Source organism: Fusarium oxysporum, chromosome 3, assembly GCF_000149955.1.
Source record: "Fusarium oxysporum f. sp. lycopersici 4287 chromosome 3, whole genome shotgun sequence".
NCBI lineage: Eukaryota > Fungi > Ascomycota > Sordariomycetes > Hypocreales > Nectriaceae > Fusarium > Fusarium oxysporum.
The window spans coordinates 1,597,524-1,612,723 of NC_030988.1; the positions used below are offsets into that span (position 1 = coordinate 1,597,524).

At 50.3% G+C, this 15,200-nt stretch overlaps 10 protein-coding genes across 15 annotated transcripts; 4 read left to right on the forward strand and 6 right to left on the reverse strand.

Annotated features, from left to right (window-relative positions):
* Positions 1 to 398: 398 nt before the first annotated feature.
* FOXG_16092 (uncharacterized protein) lies at positions 399 to 1,592 on the reverse strand (the record flags this gene model as incomplete). The annotated part of the gene is made up of 1 exon (XM_018396177.1): positions 399 to 1,592. The coding sequence occupies one exon, from the start codon at positions 1,590 to 1,592 to the stop codon at positions 510 to 512; it is 1,083 nt and encodes a 360-aa protein (XP_018256633.1). The 3' UTR covers positions 399 to 509.
* A 1,006-nt stretch (positions 1,593 to 2,598) lies between these two features.
* Positions 2,599 to 3,494, forward strand: FOXG_22296 (uncharacterized protein). The gene has a single exon (XM_018402689.1). It carries the CDS (start codon positions 2,788 to 2,790, stop codon positions 3,196 to 3,198), a length of 411 nt encoding a protein of 136 aa, XP_018256634.1. The 5' UTR covers positions 2,599 to 2,787; the 3' UTR covers positions 3,199 to 3,494.
* Positions 3,495 to 4,581: 1,087 nt separating this feature from the next.
* On the reverse strand, positions 4,582 to 5,256 carry FOXG_16093 (uncharacterized protein; the record flags this gene model as incomplete). The annotated part of the gene is made up of 1 exon (XM_018396178.1): positions 4,582 to 5,256. One exon carries the CDS (start codon positions 5,254 to 5,256, stop codon positions 4,582 to 4,584), a length of 675 nt encoding a protein of 224 aa, XP_018256635.1.
* A 445-nt stretch (positions 5,257 to 5,701) lies between these two features.
* Positions 5,702 to 6,124, forward strand: FOXG_22297 (uncharacterized protein; the record flags this gene model as incomplete). The annotated part of the gene is made up of 1 exon (XM_018402690.1): positions 5,702 to 6,124. The coding sequence occupies one exon, from the start codon at positions 5,702 to 5,704 to the stop codon at positions 6,122 to 6,124; it is 423 nt and encodes a 140-aa protein (XP_018256636.1).
* Positions 6,125 to 6,905: 781 nt separating this feature from the next.
* Positions 6,906 to 7,226, forward strand: FOXG_22298 (uncharacterized protein; the record flags this gene model as incomplete). Its single annotated transcript, XM_018402691.1, has 1 exon — positions 6,906 to 7,226. The coding sequence occupies one exon, from the start codon at positions 6,906 to 6,908 to the stop codon at positions 7,224 to 7,226; it is 321 nt and encodes a 106-aa protein (XP_018256637.1).
* A 38-nt stretch (positions 7,227 to 7,264) lies between these two features.
* FOXG_16094 (uncharacterized protein) lies at positions 7,265 to 7,856 on the reverse strand (the record flags this gene model as incomplete). Its single annotated transcript, XM_018396179.1, has 2 exons — positions 7,265 to 7,567; positions 7,608 to 7,856. 2 exons carry the CDS (start codon positions 7,854 to 7,856, stop codon positions 7,265 to 7,267), a joined length of 552 nt encoding a protein of 183 aa, XP_018256638.1.
* A 296-nt stretch (positions 7,857 to 8,152) lies between these two features.
* FOXG_16095 (uncharacterized protein) lies at positions 8,153 to 8,770 on the reverse strand (the record flags this gene model as incomplete). Its single annotated transcript, XM_018396180.1, has 1 exon — positions 8,153 to 8,770. One exon carries the CDS (start codon positions 8,768 to 8,770, stop codon positions 8,153 to 8,155), a length of 618 nt encoding a protein of 205 aa, XP_018256639.1.
* Positions 8,771 to 9,157: 387 nt separating this feature from the next.
* On the forward strand, positions 9,158 to 9,634 carry FOXG_22299 (uncharacterized protein; the record flags this gene model as incomplete). The annotated part of the gene is made up of 2 exons (XM_018402692.1): positions 9,158 to 9,264; positions 9,445 to 9,634. The coding sequence occupies 2 exons, from the start codon at positions 9,158 to 9,160 to the stop codon at positions 9,632 to 9,634; spliced, it is 297 nt and encodes a 98-aa protein (XP_018256640.1).
* A 422-nt stretch (positions 9,635 to 10,056) lies between these two features.
* On the reverse strand, positions 10,057 to 12,221 carry FOXG_16096 (uncharacterized protein; the record flags this gene model as incomplete). Its single annotated transcript, XM_018396181.1, has 6 exons — positions 10,057 to 10,110; positions 10,177 to 10,211; positions 10,265 to 10,386; positions 10,826 to 11,168; positions 11,737 to 12,095; positions 12,160 to 12,221. The coding sequence occupies 6 exons, from the start codon at positions 12,219 to 12,221 to the stop codon at positions 10,057 to 10,059; spliced, it is 975 nt and encodes a 324-aa protein (XP_018256641.1).
* Positions 12,222 to 13,155: 934 nt separating this feature from the next.
* On the reverse strand, positions 13,156 to 14,228 carry FOXG_22300 (uncharacterized protein). Of its 6 annotated transcripts, none has more exons than XM_018402697.1 (3): positions 13,993 to 14,228; positions 13,920 to 13,927; positions 13,156 to 13,747 (listed from the first exon to the last, which is right to left on the reverse strand). In XM_018402697.1, the coding sequence occupies exon 3, from the start codon at positions 13,742 to 13,744 to the stop codon at positions 13,307 to 13,309; it is 438 nt and encodes a 145-aa protein (XP_018256646.1). In that variant the 5' UTR covers positions 13,745 to 13,747; positions 13,920 to 13,927; positions 13,993 to 14,228; the 3' UTR covers positions 13,156 to 13,306. The 6 variants fall into 6 exon arrangements, with proteins under 6 accessions (XP_018256646.1, XP_018256643.1, XP_018256647.1 ...); XM_018402694.1 differs by having other exon boundaries at positions 13,801 to 13,927; XM_018402696.1 differs by having other exon boundaries at positions 13,200 to 13,747; positions 13,834 to 13,927.
* Positions 14,229 to 15,200: the final 972 nt, after the last annotated feature.

Here is a 15,200-nt window from a genome sequence, read left to right on the forward strand (position 1 = left end):
GAGGGGGGGTTGCGTTACGTTACTCCCTGGGTTTCTCCTAGGCTAGCAACTTGAATGGAGATGGGGTTATCGAGATAAAACATAGTTGTGATCTTGCATTTCAGGTGTGACGGACTTCTTCTTTCCACTTCACGTAGTTGCAAGTGGGGAGGTGAAAGCGTATTCTTCATATGGTCCTGTTTGCTCTCTGGAATGGACAGTCAACTGGCAACATCTCATATCCCTCACGGAGAGGCACAGCGCCAGATTGGCCAACGATGGTTCTGTCGATATGTTATACATTACTAGACTTGTCACTCTATGTTGACAGAAACGTGCCGCCGTGACATTCAAGAGAAGATTCTGTCTATGGTAAACAATTCTGAACCCACTAGGTTCGCTAAGTAGAATGATAACAGCCACAGTTGATCACATGTAATCGTAATCCGACCCCATAGTTGATCCTAACGCGTTACTGACAGAAAATCCTGATCACATATTAACCAGGCAGAGATTAGCTAAGGGGCCTGCTAAAGGTTACGTGCCAGAATTCTCGCCTCGTGCTGGCATACTCTAAGTCTCTCATCTCTGGTCATCACATGTGCTGCATACTCACATGGACAACAGCCAAAGCTACCCATACCGCCCATGTGTTCCATACCCGCACTAACATCGCAATGGGCGGGAGCGAGCATGATAGGGAGGGGCAGCGCGGGGATAGGGGTTGTTACTTGAGTTGAGCACCCGGGCCAGTCATAGAGAGAGTGAGTGAACGCGGGAGTAGGCGACACATCGCTCACGGTCATAGGACTTGTGTTTGAGTCGGCCCATGATGGGATACTAGGGCTTGAGGGAAGCGCACTCCATGAGTCAACAGCAACAAGGTTGCCGCAAAGACCATGTTGCGACCATATATTGTTGACAAGAGAGCTAGATAGCAGGGTAGGTTGTCGGACAACTTCAACGACGCAGGGGGAAGAGGGAGGTAGCAGAGGCTTTATAAGAGCACTGATGCAGTTCTTGACCTCCTCACTCTTGCCGCAGAGGAGTTCGCCGGTACCCCCCTCCTCAAGCCCCTCAAGGGCAGAGACGTGGGTGCAAAAAACAAACTTATTGATGTCCTGGACAAAGTCTTCGTGAAGCCTCTTACACTGCTGCTCCTTGCCTGTCCAGTCGTATGTGCTGGCCTTTGCATCGACACAGTGAATCACCTTGTGGTACTCAACGAGCGCATCGATGGTATCCTTTGTGAGCTTGTAGGAGACCTCATTTCGCAGAACCATGTCGACATGAACAACGTAAGCCTCAACATGGACGAGCACATAGTTCATGATGGCCTCGAATAGACGATTGCTGGCATCCCGCTTAAAGCCAGACTCGGGTGTCTTGGGTAGCATAAGCGATGTCAAGGTCCAGATGGCATTCGGCGACGAAAGAGTTTCGGTGAGACATCGCTGGTGCTGCAGTACGGAGTTAAGGGGGCGTTTGACCCTATTGATACGCTTCAGAGTTTGTGTGAGCCACTGTTCGACCTTTGAACCCAAGGCAACATCAACGGATGGAGCTCGAGGGGCAAATGCAGCAGCGGATGCTGGTAGGAGTTGCACAGGCATGATTCTTCGTCAGATGGTAGTAGAAGCAGGATGGATGTTGGACCTGATTCTTGTAAAGTGCTCTAGATGCACAGTCGCAACTTGAGAGGGATATGACCAAGATACGTAAGGTATTTAACAGAAAAACGAGAGCTCTCACAATACAGGCAAACAATTCAGCGGAGCAGATAAAATGTCGTTGCTTCGCGATGTTCGCTAGCGCCAACAAACCTGTCAAGGATCACCTGGATGAACATGTCAACAAAACCCCTGCATATTCCTCCTCTGCACCATATTCCAGTAGCATTTACATGGAAATGTAGGCCGCCTCTCCATGCTTTTTTTGCACATTGTCTGATACTAACTCGAGCCAGGCTAGCTAGGAACTGCCAAGTAAACCATACAGCTCCGTGTGGCTTGATTCGAGTGAAAGGAGGTTCGACAGTCAGCACAAAGCGGAAGGTATGTAGGATGTGTATCCACATGCGTATTTCCATTCTGACTGTAGTAGCATTAATATCCAGAAGTTGTATTTACTTTTGCTACCCCATAATCTTCATTATGTCAGTAGACCATGCCCCTGTTTGAAGACGCTAGCAGGCCGATAACTACTGATTTGTGACTCCATTTGGAACGTTAAATAACACGCACCAGATCTTTGACAGATTAACTTGCTGAGAAAGCTTGATTTAGGCTGGCTTGACCTCTCATAGTAATATGGCTCCCTTTCTTGTCGTTTAAGCGTTTTCGCCACTGCCTAAAAACGGGGCTGAGGTGTGGAGCCGGCGAGTGCATCAGAAATTTGTCACGGGATGTCCAAATAACAAGGTCGACAAATTTAGTAGATGGTTGCCGTTCGACGAATAGGTGATAAGAGCGGCAACGGGATACTTTGTGAGCAAACATCGAAACTTGCCTCCATTGATGCATGGTGACGCGCTAAAGATGAACTTGGTACTGGACCTATGCGCAATCAAAACACCGCCTACTTCTTCCCATTCCAGTGCCTGAGGACATGCGACTAAGTATTCTCCTGTTGAGCGATTGGAAGTCTCCACCTGTTGACTGCTTCATCCCCTGTCCCATACCCACCTCGGGATCGCCGACCACCCGTTAGGGGGACAACAAATCACCCGCTTTAGATTAGGCTAATCCTAACAATCAACCACAATCGCTGCAATATCGCGCTTTGTTTCTCTCCATCCAAGGTCACCATATGGTGCAATGTGAAACACCGCCATGGCTTATGAGAACCACGACGGACCTGCCAACCATCATAGCAACACCAGCAACTGTCCAACACGCTCCTCGATCGACCAGCGTCTGTAGAGCTTCCCTCAACCTTCTGCACCACCTATCACCGATGAAGCACCGCATCATGCGATGGAATCTAAGAAGAACCGACCTCCAGCAGGCCCCATTGAACCAGTCAAATTTCCAGTCAATCAACATGGACCCCGGCGTTCGAAAGGCAGTGAAAAGTTCAGGAATCCAGGCTCTTCTTGACGATATCGATGGAACAACAGCAATACAACTTCCAAACATATTGGGTAAGCCCTCGTCTATCCGCGCAAACAGAGGACCTTGGTGCGGGGTCGGCTGTTCATCACGGCAATTTTTCAGGTAATTGAATGGCATTGCACTCAGTTAAATTGTTACCACACCCAGCTTCATGCTGTATGTAGATGGGGTTCAAGACAAAATTAATTGGTGACATGCGATTTGACAGTTCAATCAATGCTACAGCGAGAACGAGAAATGCCATTTGAGGCCATTCTTCCATCAGAAACGGAAAATGCCAGCTCTTGCTGTAATCACAATCGCCAGCCCTTGATTGTTGCCTGTACAGTCACAATAAAAACCTCATAGCTCTGGACAAAGTGGAATGGATAGAAAAAATAGAGTCCTTTCCTTTATCGGCTCGTGTCAACTTGGTTGTAGATACCAATGTACTGGCCTGTTGCAATTGACCCGGCGACTCGCTCCGGCTACCTTGCTGCTAAAATTAACTGACCCCCACATTCCGATACCAGATGCCTTGAGGAACGAAAGGCGTCAAGAGGACGGACAAAAAGGCGGGGCCAGGCCAGATCCCCACTCAAAAATTCACGTGAATTTGAACGTGTCATCGCCGTGTCGAACCCCACTCGCGTAGTTCGCGCCAAAATTCCTCAACGTTCCTCTGCAACGTCTGCCCTGCACCAGTCCCCGGTGTTGGCTTCCGACCAAATCATCGACTCTGTTTGCCTCACTGTCTGTTCGCTCATCTCCTCCAATCTCAGCTCAGCTTGTGCCATCTCCACTGGCACCACGTTTCCCACGAAGTCCCTGTCTCGCGCCTCGGAGAGTAGCATGATGCCGTCAAGTGATCTGCACCTCGACAGCTGAACGTACAGACTGTATGTGTCACACTGGCTTGGAACCAGCAGGCCGTCGATGTTCGTGGTTCTTGTCCCCCCGGAGCTCTAGAGCGACCCTGTCTAACTTCTCGCCTGTACCTTGTAGTCCGTACATGCGAACGCTGGGGCGCACGGCAAGCCCTTGCGGGAAACGTCATGTTGCTGCCATGGCCGCTTTCTTACGCACTCGATTTTGGCACTTACAGGCGTCAAGAGCATGATACCTGCAGGCATTCCGACAAAGTGGAGGTCGCTCGTCGTCTCCGACGTTACCAGAAGCCCCGCGGGCGGCCCGAAGTGGAGGACTGTATCAGCATTAATCCCAAGGCCCGGAAGGCCTTGTCGAGAACAACCCCCACTGCCTCATTTCTAGCGTCGTTGACACGTCTTAGTCCTTGATGCATATCCTGTTTCACGACCACCAGCATGCCGAGGACAAACATAAACACGGCAGGCACCGATATAGCGCTATCATCGCCTTGGCCCAAAATCATGACCGCTTCTTCCTCCGTCGGCTTACCGTCTTTCCACTTATGCTCGGAAACGAAGGTGTGGAGAGGGGCATGTCGCTGCCTCTGGAACGCGAGTGTTGCCTCTACATTCAGGTTCCATCAGTTCCTGTTGAGTGGAGTCACCACTGCGATACCCGACTCCCATGGAATGCGTCTCTCCTCGTGATAGCCGTTGCTGTTCAGAAACTCGACACGTGTTATGAGCCTGCGTAGTCGTGGATCTTGCGCGGCACGAACTTTTTCCTTGGGCACCACCACGGTGAACTTCCTCCACAGGACGTAGGCGACGTCGTGTTGTCTTTGCTGCTCGAGACCGAAGCCGTGGCCTTGCCCGCGTGGGAAGCTTGAGCTTGGGAGCAGTATTGACCACTCTTGTACTGGACGAAACTGGTGGAAGTCCCCGCAAAATATAATTACTGGGATATCGCCGAAATCTTCAGTCGACTCTCGAAGCCTCCGCAGCTGCACATTGACGGCGTATAGCATCCTCGCACCCAACATGCCGACCTCATCGATGATCAGTGCATATTTCTCTTGCCAGTCCATCTTGGCCTGCCCGTCGATACGACGGCCTGCCGAGCTAGATGGCGCGCCTGTTCTTGTACTCGTGTCTCTGGAGAAGTTGCAAGCTGAATGGATGGTGATTCTATTAATGTTTGCCGCCGTTGCAGTCACGAGCAAGCGATGCGACTGTGACCTACGGCGAACAGCTCGGCGATGGCGGCGATGACCCGCGATTTGCCGGTACCTCCATTGCCTCCGATGAATAAGCATAGCTGTGCGGTGCAATGCTCATCTCGGCGCACCTGGTCAAGTTGGCGGCAGATCAGCCAGAAGGCTATGCTCTGTCTTCTGTTGGGCGTCAGGGATTTGGCCACTTGTCTCCTGACCTCACAAAACGATGTGAACAGGCCGAACATGATGCTTGTTGATGGATTCGTGTCCTCCATCCAGTCGGCAGTCGCGGCCTGGCCGTTCTGTTGCTCTAAGTCTTCGGACCCTCCGCGTGCTGTGGCTCTGTCGATGGGTATCGTAGCGCCCGGCCAACTCTGCATCCCCTGAAAAGCCTTTTCCCGGTCGCGGGAGAGGCTGATTTGCTGCGACTTGATAGCCCTTAGTTGCTCTTGCCTTGGCGTTCCCGTACTCGAGACGGTCCCTTGAGGAGGGCTAAGGCCATCGTTCAGGATGATCGCGGCATTCAGGCCCTCCTCGGACGCCAATGCGGTCTCCTAGAACTAGTACATTTGCTCGACTATTGCGGAGAGCTCTTTCGACGCGGCCGTTATCACCGTTCGTGTTATCGCATTCCTCAATACATCGATCAGGCGGGTCGCTGTACCGATGCCATCCGGCCGATACCCTGCTGCGTTGTGCTCTCCATTCCTGTCGGTGCTGTGCGATCCGGTCGCATCAGCAATCGGATCGCTTTTTCCTGACAGGACCCCACTGCCGGGCATCCAACGCCCCATCCTCGGCGGATCGCCGCAGCAGTTGTATGTTATCTGCTAGCTATGCAATGCGCCTGGGAGGACACGCCTTGTGTCTTTTACAGATGTTGTTGGTGTCATCAGGGTCATCAGTTGCCTCACACAGGAACATGTCCCATGGACAAAGAGCGGAATGTGTTGTACTGCTGCTCTGACGCAGTTTGCGTGAGTCAGTAGGGCTCTGCGTCGCGGCCACACGATAGCCTGTTGCTTCGGTCGCTGCAGCGTCTGATCCATGATTTGGATGATGACCAGGACCTGTCTACTTCCACTTCACCAGAGGCGATACCCTGCCCCTTCCACTTCAGCTTGACGACCGATATGTAGTCGTATAGAGCGAGACCCTCCAAAGCCTGCCGAGTTGCAGATACGCTTGTAACAATGAGATCCTCTGTCCCGCCTTGCCCAGCATGACCGTCTCTCCAGCCTGCTCGTATCCGTCAACCCTACCAGCAGCGAGTCTCAAAAGGTGCCACCACCGGAAGACATGCCAATACATGGTGCACACGTTCAGGAACGTCCAGGCACTGCTGTTCGTGAATTCCTTGCCACAGCCCTGGCAATAGGCCACCACCTCGGCCTGCGACAAAGCTCGTTCCGTGCAAATTCGATTGGCGACGCACAACAGGAGCTGCCAAGTTTCATTTTGTCTCTCCGCGTTTCCAGTCGAGTTTCGTGTGTCATTCAGCTGACTTCTGGCCTTGCCGTCACTCGGGAGCCAGGTCAGCTCTTTGGCTGCCACGATCCTCTTCCACACCGGGTCCTCAACCTTGGTCGCATAATTTGTCACGTAATATATCAGCGACAAGCCCTTGCATTTCGTCACGATGAAAGAGATGTCGTAGTTGTGTCGCAACCCCATAGCCATCGCTTTGTTTCATCGATTCACTAGCCCGTGACCGCGTCGGATGCGCAGAAGTCCGTCCTTCGTGAAACATGTCTTCTCTACCACTTGCCAAGGTGCGCCAAACCGGTAAGGATTTCATTCTGTTGTCTGCCAATGACATACTTGACGCACGTTGGACTATGCGTGTGGACTTGTACAGCGCCGGCACAGAAGTTTGCCTCCTCCCCGAAAGATGCGGCGAATTGACGCGTATTGCCTATCAGCCTAGAAATCCCTGCCGTTACCAACGTCTTCGCTCGCATGACAGCCGATGCTCCTTCGTCAAGATCCTGCTGGACGTGTCAGTTGTTCTCGGTTCTATGCCTCGACTTGGTGAACGACGAACCTCCGAGAATATGCTGTCCACGTAATCGATCACTCGTTTCCGGTATGCGACGTGCTCCTCTCCCTAAACATCCCTCGAAAGAGTACTTAGATGCATGTTTCCCTGGAGCCAGAGGAGGCCGTGAAGGTGGAGAGCGCCCCTCTCGTTCGTCTCTACCGCCACGTTGTACTGGCTGACGAGGACAAACACCGACTCCTCCCCAACGTTCACGTAATGTTCAAAACACATGGACACTTTCCGGTGGAAGAAGATGGCCAAACTAACAGAATCTGATATGGCGAGTCGGGCCCTCTTGTACGCTTGATCAAGACCTAGAAACTTTTCGGCTTCCTCGGTTTCGCGGGTACGGCACGCTGTCAGCTTCAGCTTGATCGGGTTAGTGATATCGTTCGGGTTGAGCATGTACCAGATCGCAGGAATGCTGTAACGAACTATCAGGGGACTTGATCTTCCGCCGCATGGTCAATCGACTTTCCCTTGACATTGGTTGACGATAGCCATATAATGACAGGCTCCTCAGCAGCTGGTTTACAGCCGGATCTGCAGTCTTACCGGAGGACTCCAGCTCGATACTCGCCTTTTCGAGCCTTGCGGCTGTCAATTCCTTGATTGTGTGCTCTACTTGTGAAAAATCGCTATTTCGGATGCTTGCCATACTTACTCGGCGGTTCCTCGACCGCACCCTTATATTGAAGACGAGAAAGAGGAAGCCGAAATGCGACGCAAATCCCCCACCGTGTCGCTGCACTAACTTTGCCCATGCTTCTGTCAGACATTACGTGTATTTGGTCCATTGATCCAGATTGGTATATTCATTTTGTCTTATGATCAAGTTCTGCCCCTTGGAGGTTTTACCATTTCGGCTGTAATCTTAAAGTATCCCTGGTTGCACGTAACACCCAGTGTCTGTTCAACAGCTTCTTGGGTTATGTTCCGCGATGAAACCTGCCGTCACGCAGCGAACTCTGCCTCGCAAATTTGGAGAGCAGCCTCTCTCTCAGCAACGACCCATTCTTCGACCTGTCGGGGTCCGCCCATGCCTCTGGGGAGCAAACTGGGGAACGTTCTTGCCAGGTACCACGTGTCGAAATGATCAGCAAAATCCTCGCCGCGAGAAATAGCAAGGCTGGGCTCGGCAACTCGGTTATACCACACCTTGGCCGACGCTCTGCACGCATTTCTGCGCCACTGGTCCTCGACCGCGGCCTCGCCCATGGACTCGAGAAGATGTCGCAGATTTCCAGCGTCAGTTATGTCGGGCCAGCCATCTAAGTCGAATATACCCGATGATCCGGTCTCGTAAAGGCGCTCGCCCTTGTCATCAGCCCCGCGCCCATCGTCCCTATTGACGCAATCGTAACCGGTGGCCACACCAGGTGCGTTCTGTTCCTTTAACAGCGCCCCAACTATCTCCTGAATGTCGATCGGATCGTGGTCGTCAATGCCACGCGCTGTTGGCGGAACGATATGTGCCGTCTGCGTCTTCTCCCTCGCCGATGGCTCGTTCCGCTCCAATCGCTCAAAGACTTGGGACGGCACGCCGTGTGCTGGTGTATCCCAGCTATTCATTTCAGCTATGTCAATACTGATGTCGTCATATAAATGGTTATGCCTCTTCAGCCACGGCAGCGCTTTCTCGACGACACTCCGCCGCACTGATAATAACGCCAGCAGATCGCTTGGCGCCGGTTTCTCCCTGGCCCTGCCACGACACATGGATATCATCCAGCACCTTTAATAGCGGATGGGGGAGAACATTCTTTACGAGCTCCTGAACGTTGTTCGGGAACACTGTAATATGCCCTTTCACATGCCTTGGATACGCCCTGCCTGTGTCCGTCTGAGATGCTATATCTGGTGATGAAGCCGTAACACGAGTTCAGCGCAATCAGCTTCTCTTCAACGGGGGTAAGCCCTTCAACTGTCGGGAAACATATGCTCGCAACCCAGTCACGTATGGAGCTGCGCTGCTGGAGACAACACATCTCGCCTGAGGTGCCTCAAGCAGTCCGCACAACTGCGAATATTCTGCCCCGCCGGCAAGCACCGAGGGCATTTGAAGGGTGAGTCGCCTGGTTTCTTGATAGGAATTGCTGTCCACCAATCCCACCCGACATCCTCTAGCTCAACCCCGCCATACTTCCGATAACAGAGCAGGCAAGTGAGAGTTGGCAATGTCTTCATGTTATGGAACGCCTTGTAGAAGTTCTGAACTGTCTTGACCTTGCTCTCATACGGCACAGACTCGCATCATTCCTACCTATGAGACAATCGTTCCTTCTCGGTGAACTCTACTTCCAGCACCTGCAGAATGTTGGCAAAAACTTAGACCTGGACTTCCTCGCCAATGCTCTGGCGGTCTTCTCTTCCGATGCGCTTCGGCCCCGACCGTCCTGCCTCGCATTTCACCCTTTATGCCGCGACCATACGTGATGGAAGCTATGGGGGCTTCGGGAACCTTTTTGGCAAAGCCAGTACCCATGCTATATCTAGATCCTGCCCATTTGTTATCTGTCTCGACAGATGACCAGCCAAGCTAACACACTGCTAAGCAAGACGGAGATCAACCCCAGGTATGGAAGTCCTTGGGCTTCTTTATTTTGCAAGTGAAAAGATTATTTGTAATGAAATTCAGCAATAGGGGCAGAAGTTGCTCACATAAGTGAAGAGGCTTCTACCAGGAACCAGCCATAACAAAGCGGCGGTCAGGTCACTACGCATAAGGCATATTCGATAGACGCATTCGACCAGGGGATTCCGTCATGCCACCTCTATTATACACCTCCAGATACGCTTAAGAGCGTGATACAATGGAGTGGCGCTCTCGGCTGATTTGTTAGCATTCTAATTCTGTACTAGAGCAATACGAAGTAGAGATGGGCAATGTAAGAACCAGTCTGTGTCATGCCCTAGATTATTAAATAGTAGGACTACAGTTCTTTTCTTGTACCTACACTCTGAAGTGGTATTCGTACTACCAGCTCGAACCGGTCTTTTGGGACGCCCTTGTCTGTAGGTTGGTAGCAAGTAAGCCCAAGCAGAACACGGGCAATAGAAACTGACCCGCCAGCGTGGAGACTTGGGGTAAGTTCACCAAGGGTGCCGAGACCATGAAACATGGGCACGAGGAGAATTGGGCCGGGATTTTGGAGAAGTAAAACAAAGACAAGGGGATGCGAGAGTAACTGAAGTGCAGTTAACAGCACTTTAAACTTAGAGTCTAGGTCATAGTTACATAAGATTGAAAACCGTTGTGTATCTTACACCTGTTTAAAGCAGAATTATCAGTCGACAGCCAGCAGTAAATAATGATCATTTCAAAGGCGAATGGAGTGATTCATGCGACATTACGTAGAGATAATCGAACAATACAGGAGAGGAATCTATTATTCATCCATTTCATGGTAGAAAGAGTAGCGGCCTTGTCAAGAGGTTATAATAAGAAGGCGTTTGCGTCGCGATATCCTAATTCATTGTGTAGATGTACTATATAGGTGCTCTTAACTAGCTTTTCTTACAGCTATAGCCGTTCGAGTCTAGTGAAGTAGACTATAATGATACGAGTAACTTTACATAATGCCCCCATCTCATGCAATTTCCTCAGCTATGTCATAGATTTCGTACTGTATGTCTTGCATATCAGCTCTCATATCCTCTATTGCCATTGCTAAGTCCTCAAGTCTTCTAATTAGAAAGTAAAAGTGGATCTGGCCTCGTGAGCTCCTGTGGACGTCTCGATGGCGTGTGTTTGGGGTCGGAGACTCGCTTGAGCTGGCGAAACTGGCTCCCTCAATATTCTGGGGTGCCCCGCGTTCGCCGCGCCTTGTTATACGTCCGTATCTTTGGCTCAACGTTGATTGAGGAACTGGAGGGGTTTGCGGAATCGAGATTCCACTATCCCCATCAGAATCAGGGACAATGAAGGCATCAGAATCACCGCTATCGTCTAGACCACGTTCGCTATGTTCTACAGGGTATTAAGATCTAGTAATATGCAATTTTAAGATTAACACCCATACCTAAGGCTGAAACCGCTTCGCTCATCGAATCGACGAAGGCTTCGTGGTCATGAATGCGGCGATACATTGTTGGGTGGTGTAATAATATTATGCTGCCACTAGCAAATAAGTCGCGTCTCTTAGCGAAAAGGAAACACGGGAGGGAAGGGGGGTTCTATAAGATATATATACCACAGGTACATCATATGTATTGTTATGTCATTTGCTCACAAAGCTGTATGGTCGTACTACTTCAGCGTCGATTTGCGGCTTAAGCAAAACTTGGCCATTACCTCCGGTCAGATACCGTGGAATCGCACTGGGTAAAGCATAATATGAAATGGCGTTTTTCATGCCAGATTCACTTCCAGTCTAGTATCAGTCATCTGCATCTACATTGCAGTAGCGGATTGTAAAGGTCTAGAGGATCCTCTGCCCTGTCTGCGTTTTATATAAAGCGCTATTTTGAACCGTCTTGCTGTGTGGAGGTCAAGGGGGGACAGAGGACGTGTAGTTTTTCAACAGTTTTTTGTTTACTTGAGCCAGTATAAGTCATCACGAGTACTTGAGATCCTTTTTGGCCAGAGTAAAGATGACAAATAGATGTTTCCGTAGGAGGTATGTAGTTTGAAACGATGGCCGCCCGCCGTCTCTCTTCGCGAATCTTGTTGACCATCTCCTGCATCGCGCCTTCTCCATGATCTTCGTCGTATCGCCCTGAGTCGATGAGGAACCTTGCTTTCGGAATTCCGTTGCAGTTATAGTCGGGGCTTTGCGACATGCCTTTCATTCTACAAAGTTGGTCATCTCCGATCACCAGAGGGGTCGGGCTAGTCCGCGAAGCTTGGACCATGGCATGGAATAACGTCATCGTAGATATATCGGCAATGTCTATGCTATCAGAAAAGAGGTTAATAAGAAATGATCAACAGTGTCTTCTGTCGGAGCAGCATTACATACAGAGACTGTGGTCCGCGACCGTCATCTTCGTCATGAGCCGAGATGAGCAGTCCAGACAGCATGGTCAGCTCAAGCTTGCGACGCAAATTTGCAGATCTGCAGTGACATACACAGCACGATTACCAAAGTCTTTATTGAGGACCAAGCAGAGGGAAAGCTGAGTGGAAATGTGACTCTCCCAGCACCCGGCATATTTTCGCCGTGGGCATCAACCGAAAATGTTTTACGTAGAAAAATGATCCAAGACGCCAGTTTTGGAAGGTGCAGCTCTCGTGAGGCCTGTGGCATACTCTATCCATCTAATGCCTGAACAGATTGTACAGCATCTGAACATACTTTGTTCAGGAAGGAGGCAACTGCCATAGCAGTGCATCCTCGTGAAACAGCTTTATATATGCCTGTTAGACAGGGCGTTTCCTTGGGGTTGTAAACTACCCTAGAGCCAAGCTCATGATAATTAAGCCTTGTTGACATCGTGCCGCGTCCTGATGCCTACATGATACAGAAATGAACAGACGAGGTCAGCTGAGTGACCTCGACTTGATAGTCGACTTCATGATGGCAAATGGTGGGACGACATGCAAGATTACCCCTTCGAACGTGAACCTGTCACCGGCGTTTGGGTGTTGAAATTGCTTTTCGGGATGGTAACATCAAGTAGGTGGTGACATCATACTCAGCGTCTAAAAAAGAACACAAGCCAATGGGCTGGGTGACCCGAACAGCCCGAAGTGGCTGGGCGAATTGAAGGGTCAAATTTTGACAGTTCTCGAGCCCACCATGTAATGGGTCTTAACCAAATTCGATCTAGCGTGGTCGCTTGCTTCCACTCATTTAAATTCTCCTTTTCTCTCATCCACATTCTCTGTTTCTCTCTTCTCTACAAGCTCCTGCGAATGTAAGACAGTCAGGACACAAGCTCCTACGGTTGTAGGACGGTCAGAGATACTTTTTATTTTATTTTTATGTTTTAGTCTTCTTTTTTGTTTAGTCTTCTTTTTTGTTTGTCTTTTTTTATTTATTTATTATTTTTTTTTTTTATACCAGTAGGTCATGTCGTTTGTCCGTTATAGGACTCTTTGGACAAGTAAGCATTCTGTGTAAGCTCGATCAGTCCGTGTCGTAAAAACTACCGGCGCCGTGCTAGCTATGGCGGACAAATTTGACCGTGAGTTGGCTCATACCGTCCTAGATTGGCGGCGGCGGCAGCTTTAGTTCCTGGCCAAGCCTCTGCCGTTAGATAAACTCTTGATTGCCATAGTGATGATGAGGCCCGTATCGTCTGTAGTATAGGTGGGCAAACATCCAAAACGAAAAAGCGGCCAATCTCGGCTTTCATAGGACTGTGGGTATGGACAAATGCGCCTGGTTCCTGAATGGGTGACACTCCGTCCGGTTTCGGCCCAAGACTACAACACATATGCGGTCGTTCTGTAGGACGGATCGGCGATTTTGGGACTGTGGGCGCCCACGTAAAATTCTGACAAAGGAACGGGCCAAATTGGGCTCGCCTTGGCCCATGCATCAACCAACTATGCATGAACCCCAAGTTTGAAAAGTTCAAAAATCGCCATCGACGGAGCATATCCTAGAGGCAGTTAGTGCCTTCCGTTCAAAACCGTACAATCCAATTGCACTTGCGCTCGAGTCGACTTTGTCTTCGGATCTACGCACAACTGTGAGTGCCATGACACCATGCCATTACGCTGGCGGCTTGGTTTGACCGAAAGGGCACTAGTCACTAATGCATGCTTACATACGTTGCCTACTTTATCGTCCTCAGCTCCTCGAGCCCCTGTACTGGTGCGCGTGCTGTCACTCCGGGTAACTTACCTAGCTTAAGTCTGATTTGGACGATCTGCGCGGTCCGAGTATCGCTTCTTCAGCACCTTGCTTCGATCATGGTCGCTAGTCAGTGCCCATTTTAGCTTTCGCGTAGTTCACATGACATCCCGGGCTGTATGCATGCAATTCATTCAACTGAAGCACATCATGGGTCCGTCAAAGCATGAAAGTGGATAAATAAAACCAGAGAGCACAGACGCAGAGGCGAAGAGCGAGAAAAAGAGTAATAATGAAAATATAAAAATGCGGAGGGAAAAATGCGGAGGCTGGAAACCAGAATAAAATTTAGCATGTGGAGTCATTTCACAAGTTATTTTACGCGACACTATGAAACGAGATATCCATGCTTAATCTCCGAGCGACAAAATCCGCTTCGGCTGCGGTTGTTTTCCGCTTCTCCGATCAGTGGCAGCTCAAAAAAAAGAAAAACTGGATCTGGATCCTGTTTTCGCTACTCAGGTCGGGACTTTTACCCGCATCGCGACGGAACCTAGCGACATCCTAAAACAGTGACCCAACCAGAAAGACGGGAAAGTCGAAATAGAACGAGGCAAAATGGAATCTCTACTCCACAAAATGGTTGCCATGACAGTCATTGCTGCTGGCAACTACGTTGAACTGTAGAAAATTCAGTGGCGCATCCGACTTGGCCATTTGACTGCAACGAAACTACAGGCTACCCTACACTAGCTAGTATCCAACAGCGGCAGAAATGTGCCAACTCTCCCCTGTAAAAATTCTTTCTTGGCACGCACTGTTAGTGCACTGTTAGGAGCGGGATTTTCTACGGGCTACTCGGCCACACAATACTGCGGGGACGCCATCGGCTCCCTAACAGCAGTTTTCAGAGAAGGAATTTTGGAGAGTTCACCTTCTCTGACAACACCTTTGTCGGATCTAATGGCGGCACCTCAGAACCAGAACGCCTTAGATATCGGAGGACGGTGCCCGTGGCATCGGTAGCGACATCCTCCCGATCAACGACGCCGATTGCGATGGGTTTTTCCCCTTTGAAGGCAAGCCGCACCGCCGGCCTCTGATTCCTTCCCAAGGTTTTTCCCTGCCGCCACGACAGTCGACTACGAGCTACAACTTGGTTACTGGAGATTGTGGACTGCGTCAGCAGATGTAGTGATGCGTGAGAGAATTCTGGTCGGTGGAAAAAGCTCGACAGTAGATTGCCCCCGAACCCGCTG

Excerpts from the sequence above, each read along its gene's own strand:
- FOXG_22296 (XM_018402689.1), top strand. The coding sequence starts at position 2,788 with ATGGTGCAATGTGAAACACCGCCATGGCTTATGAGAACCACGACGGAC.
- FOXG_22300 (XM_018402694.1), bottom strand. The coding sequence starts at position 13,848 with ATGGCACTCACAGTTGTGCGTAGATCCGAAGACAAAGTCGACTCGAGC. Across the intron at positions 13,748-13,800 it reads AAGACAAAGTCGACTCGAGC|GATATGCTCCGTCGATGGCG; the intron begins GCAAGTGCAATT and ends AACTGCCTCTAG.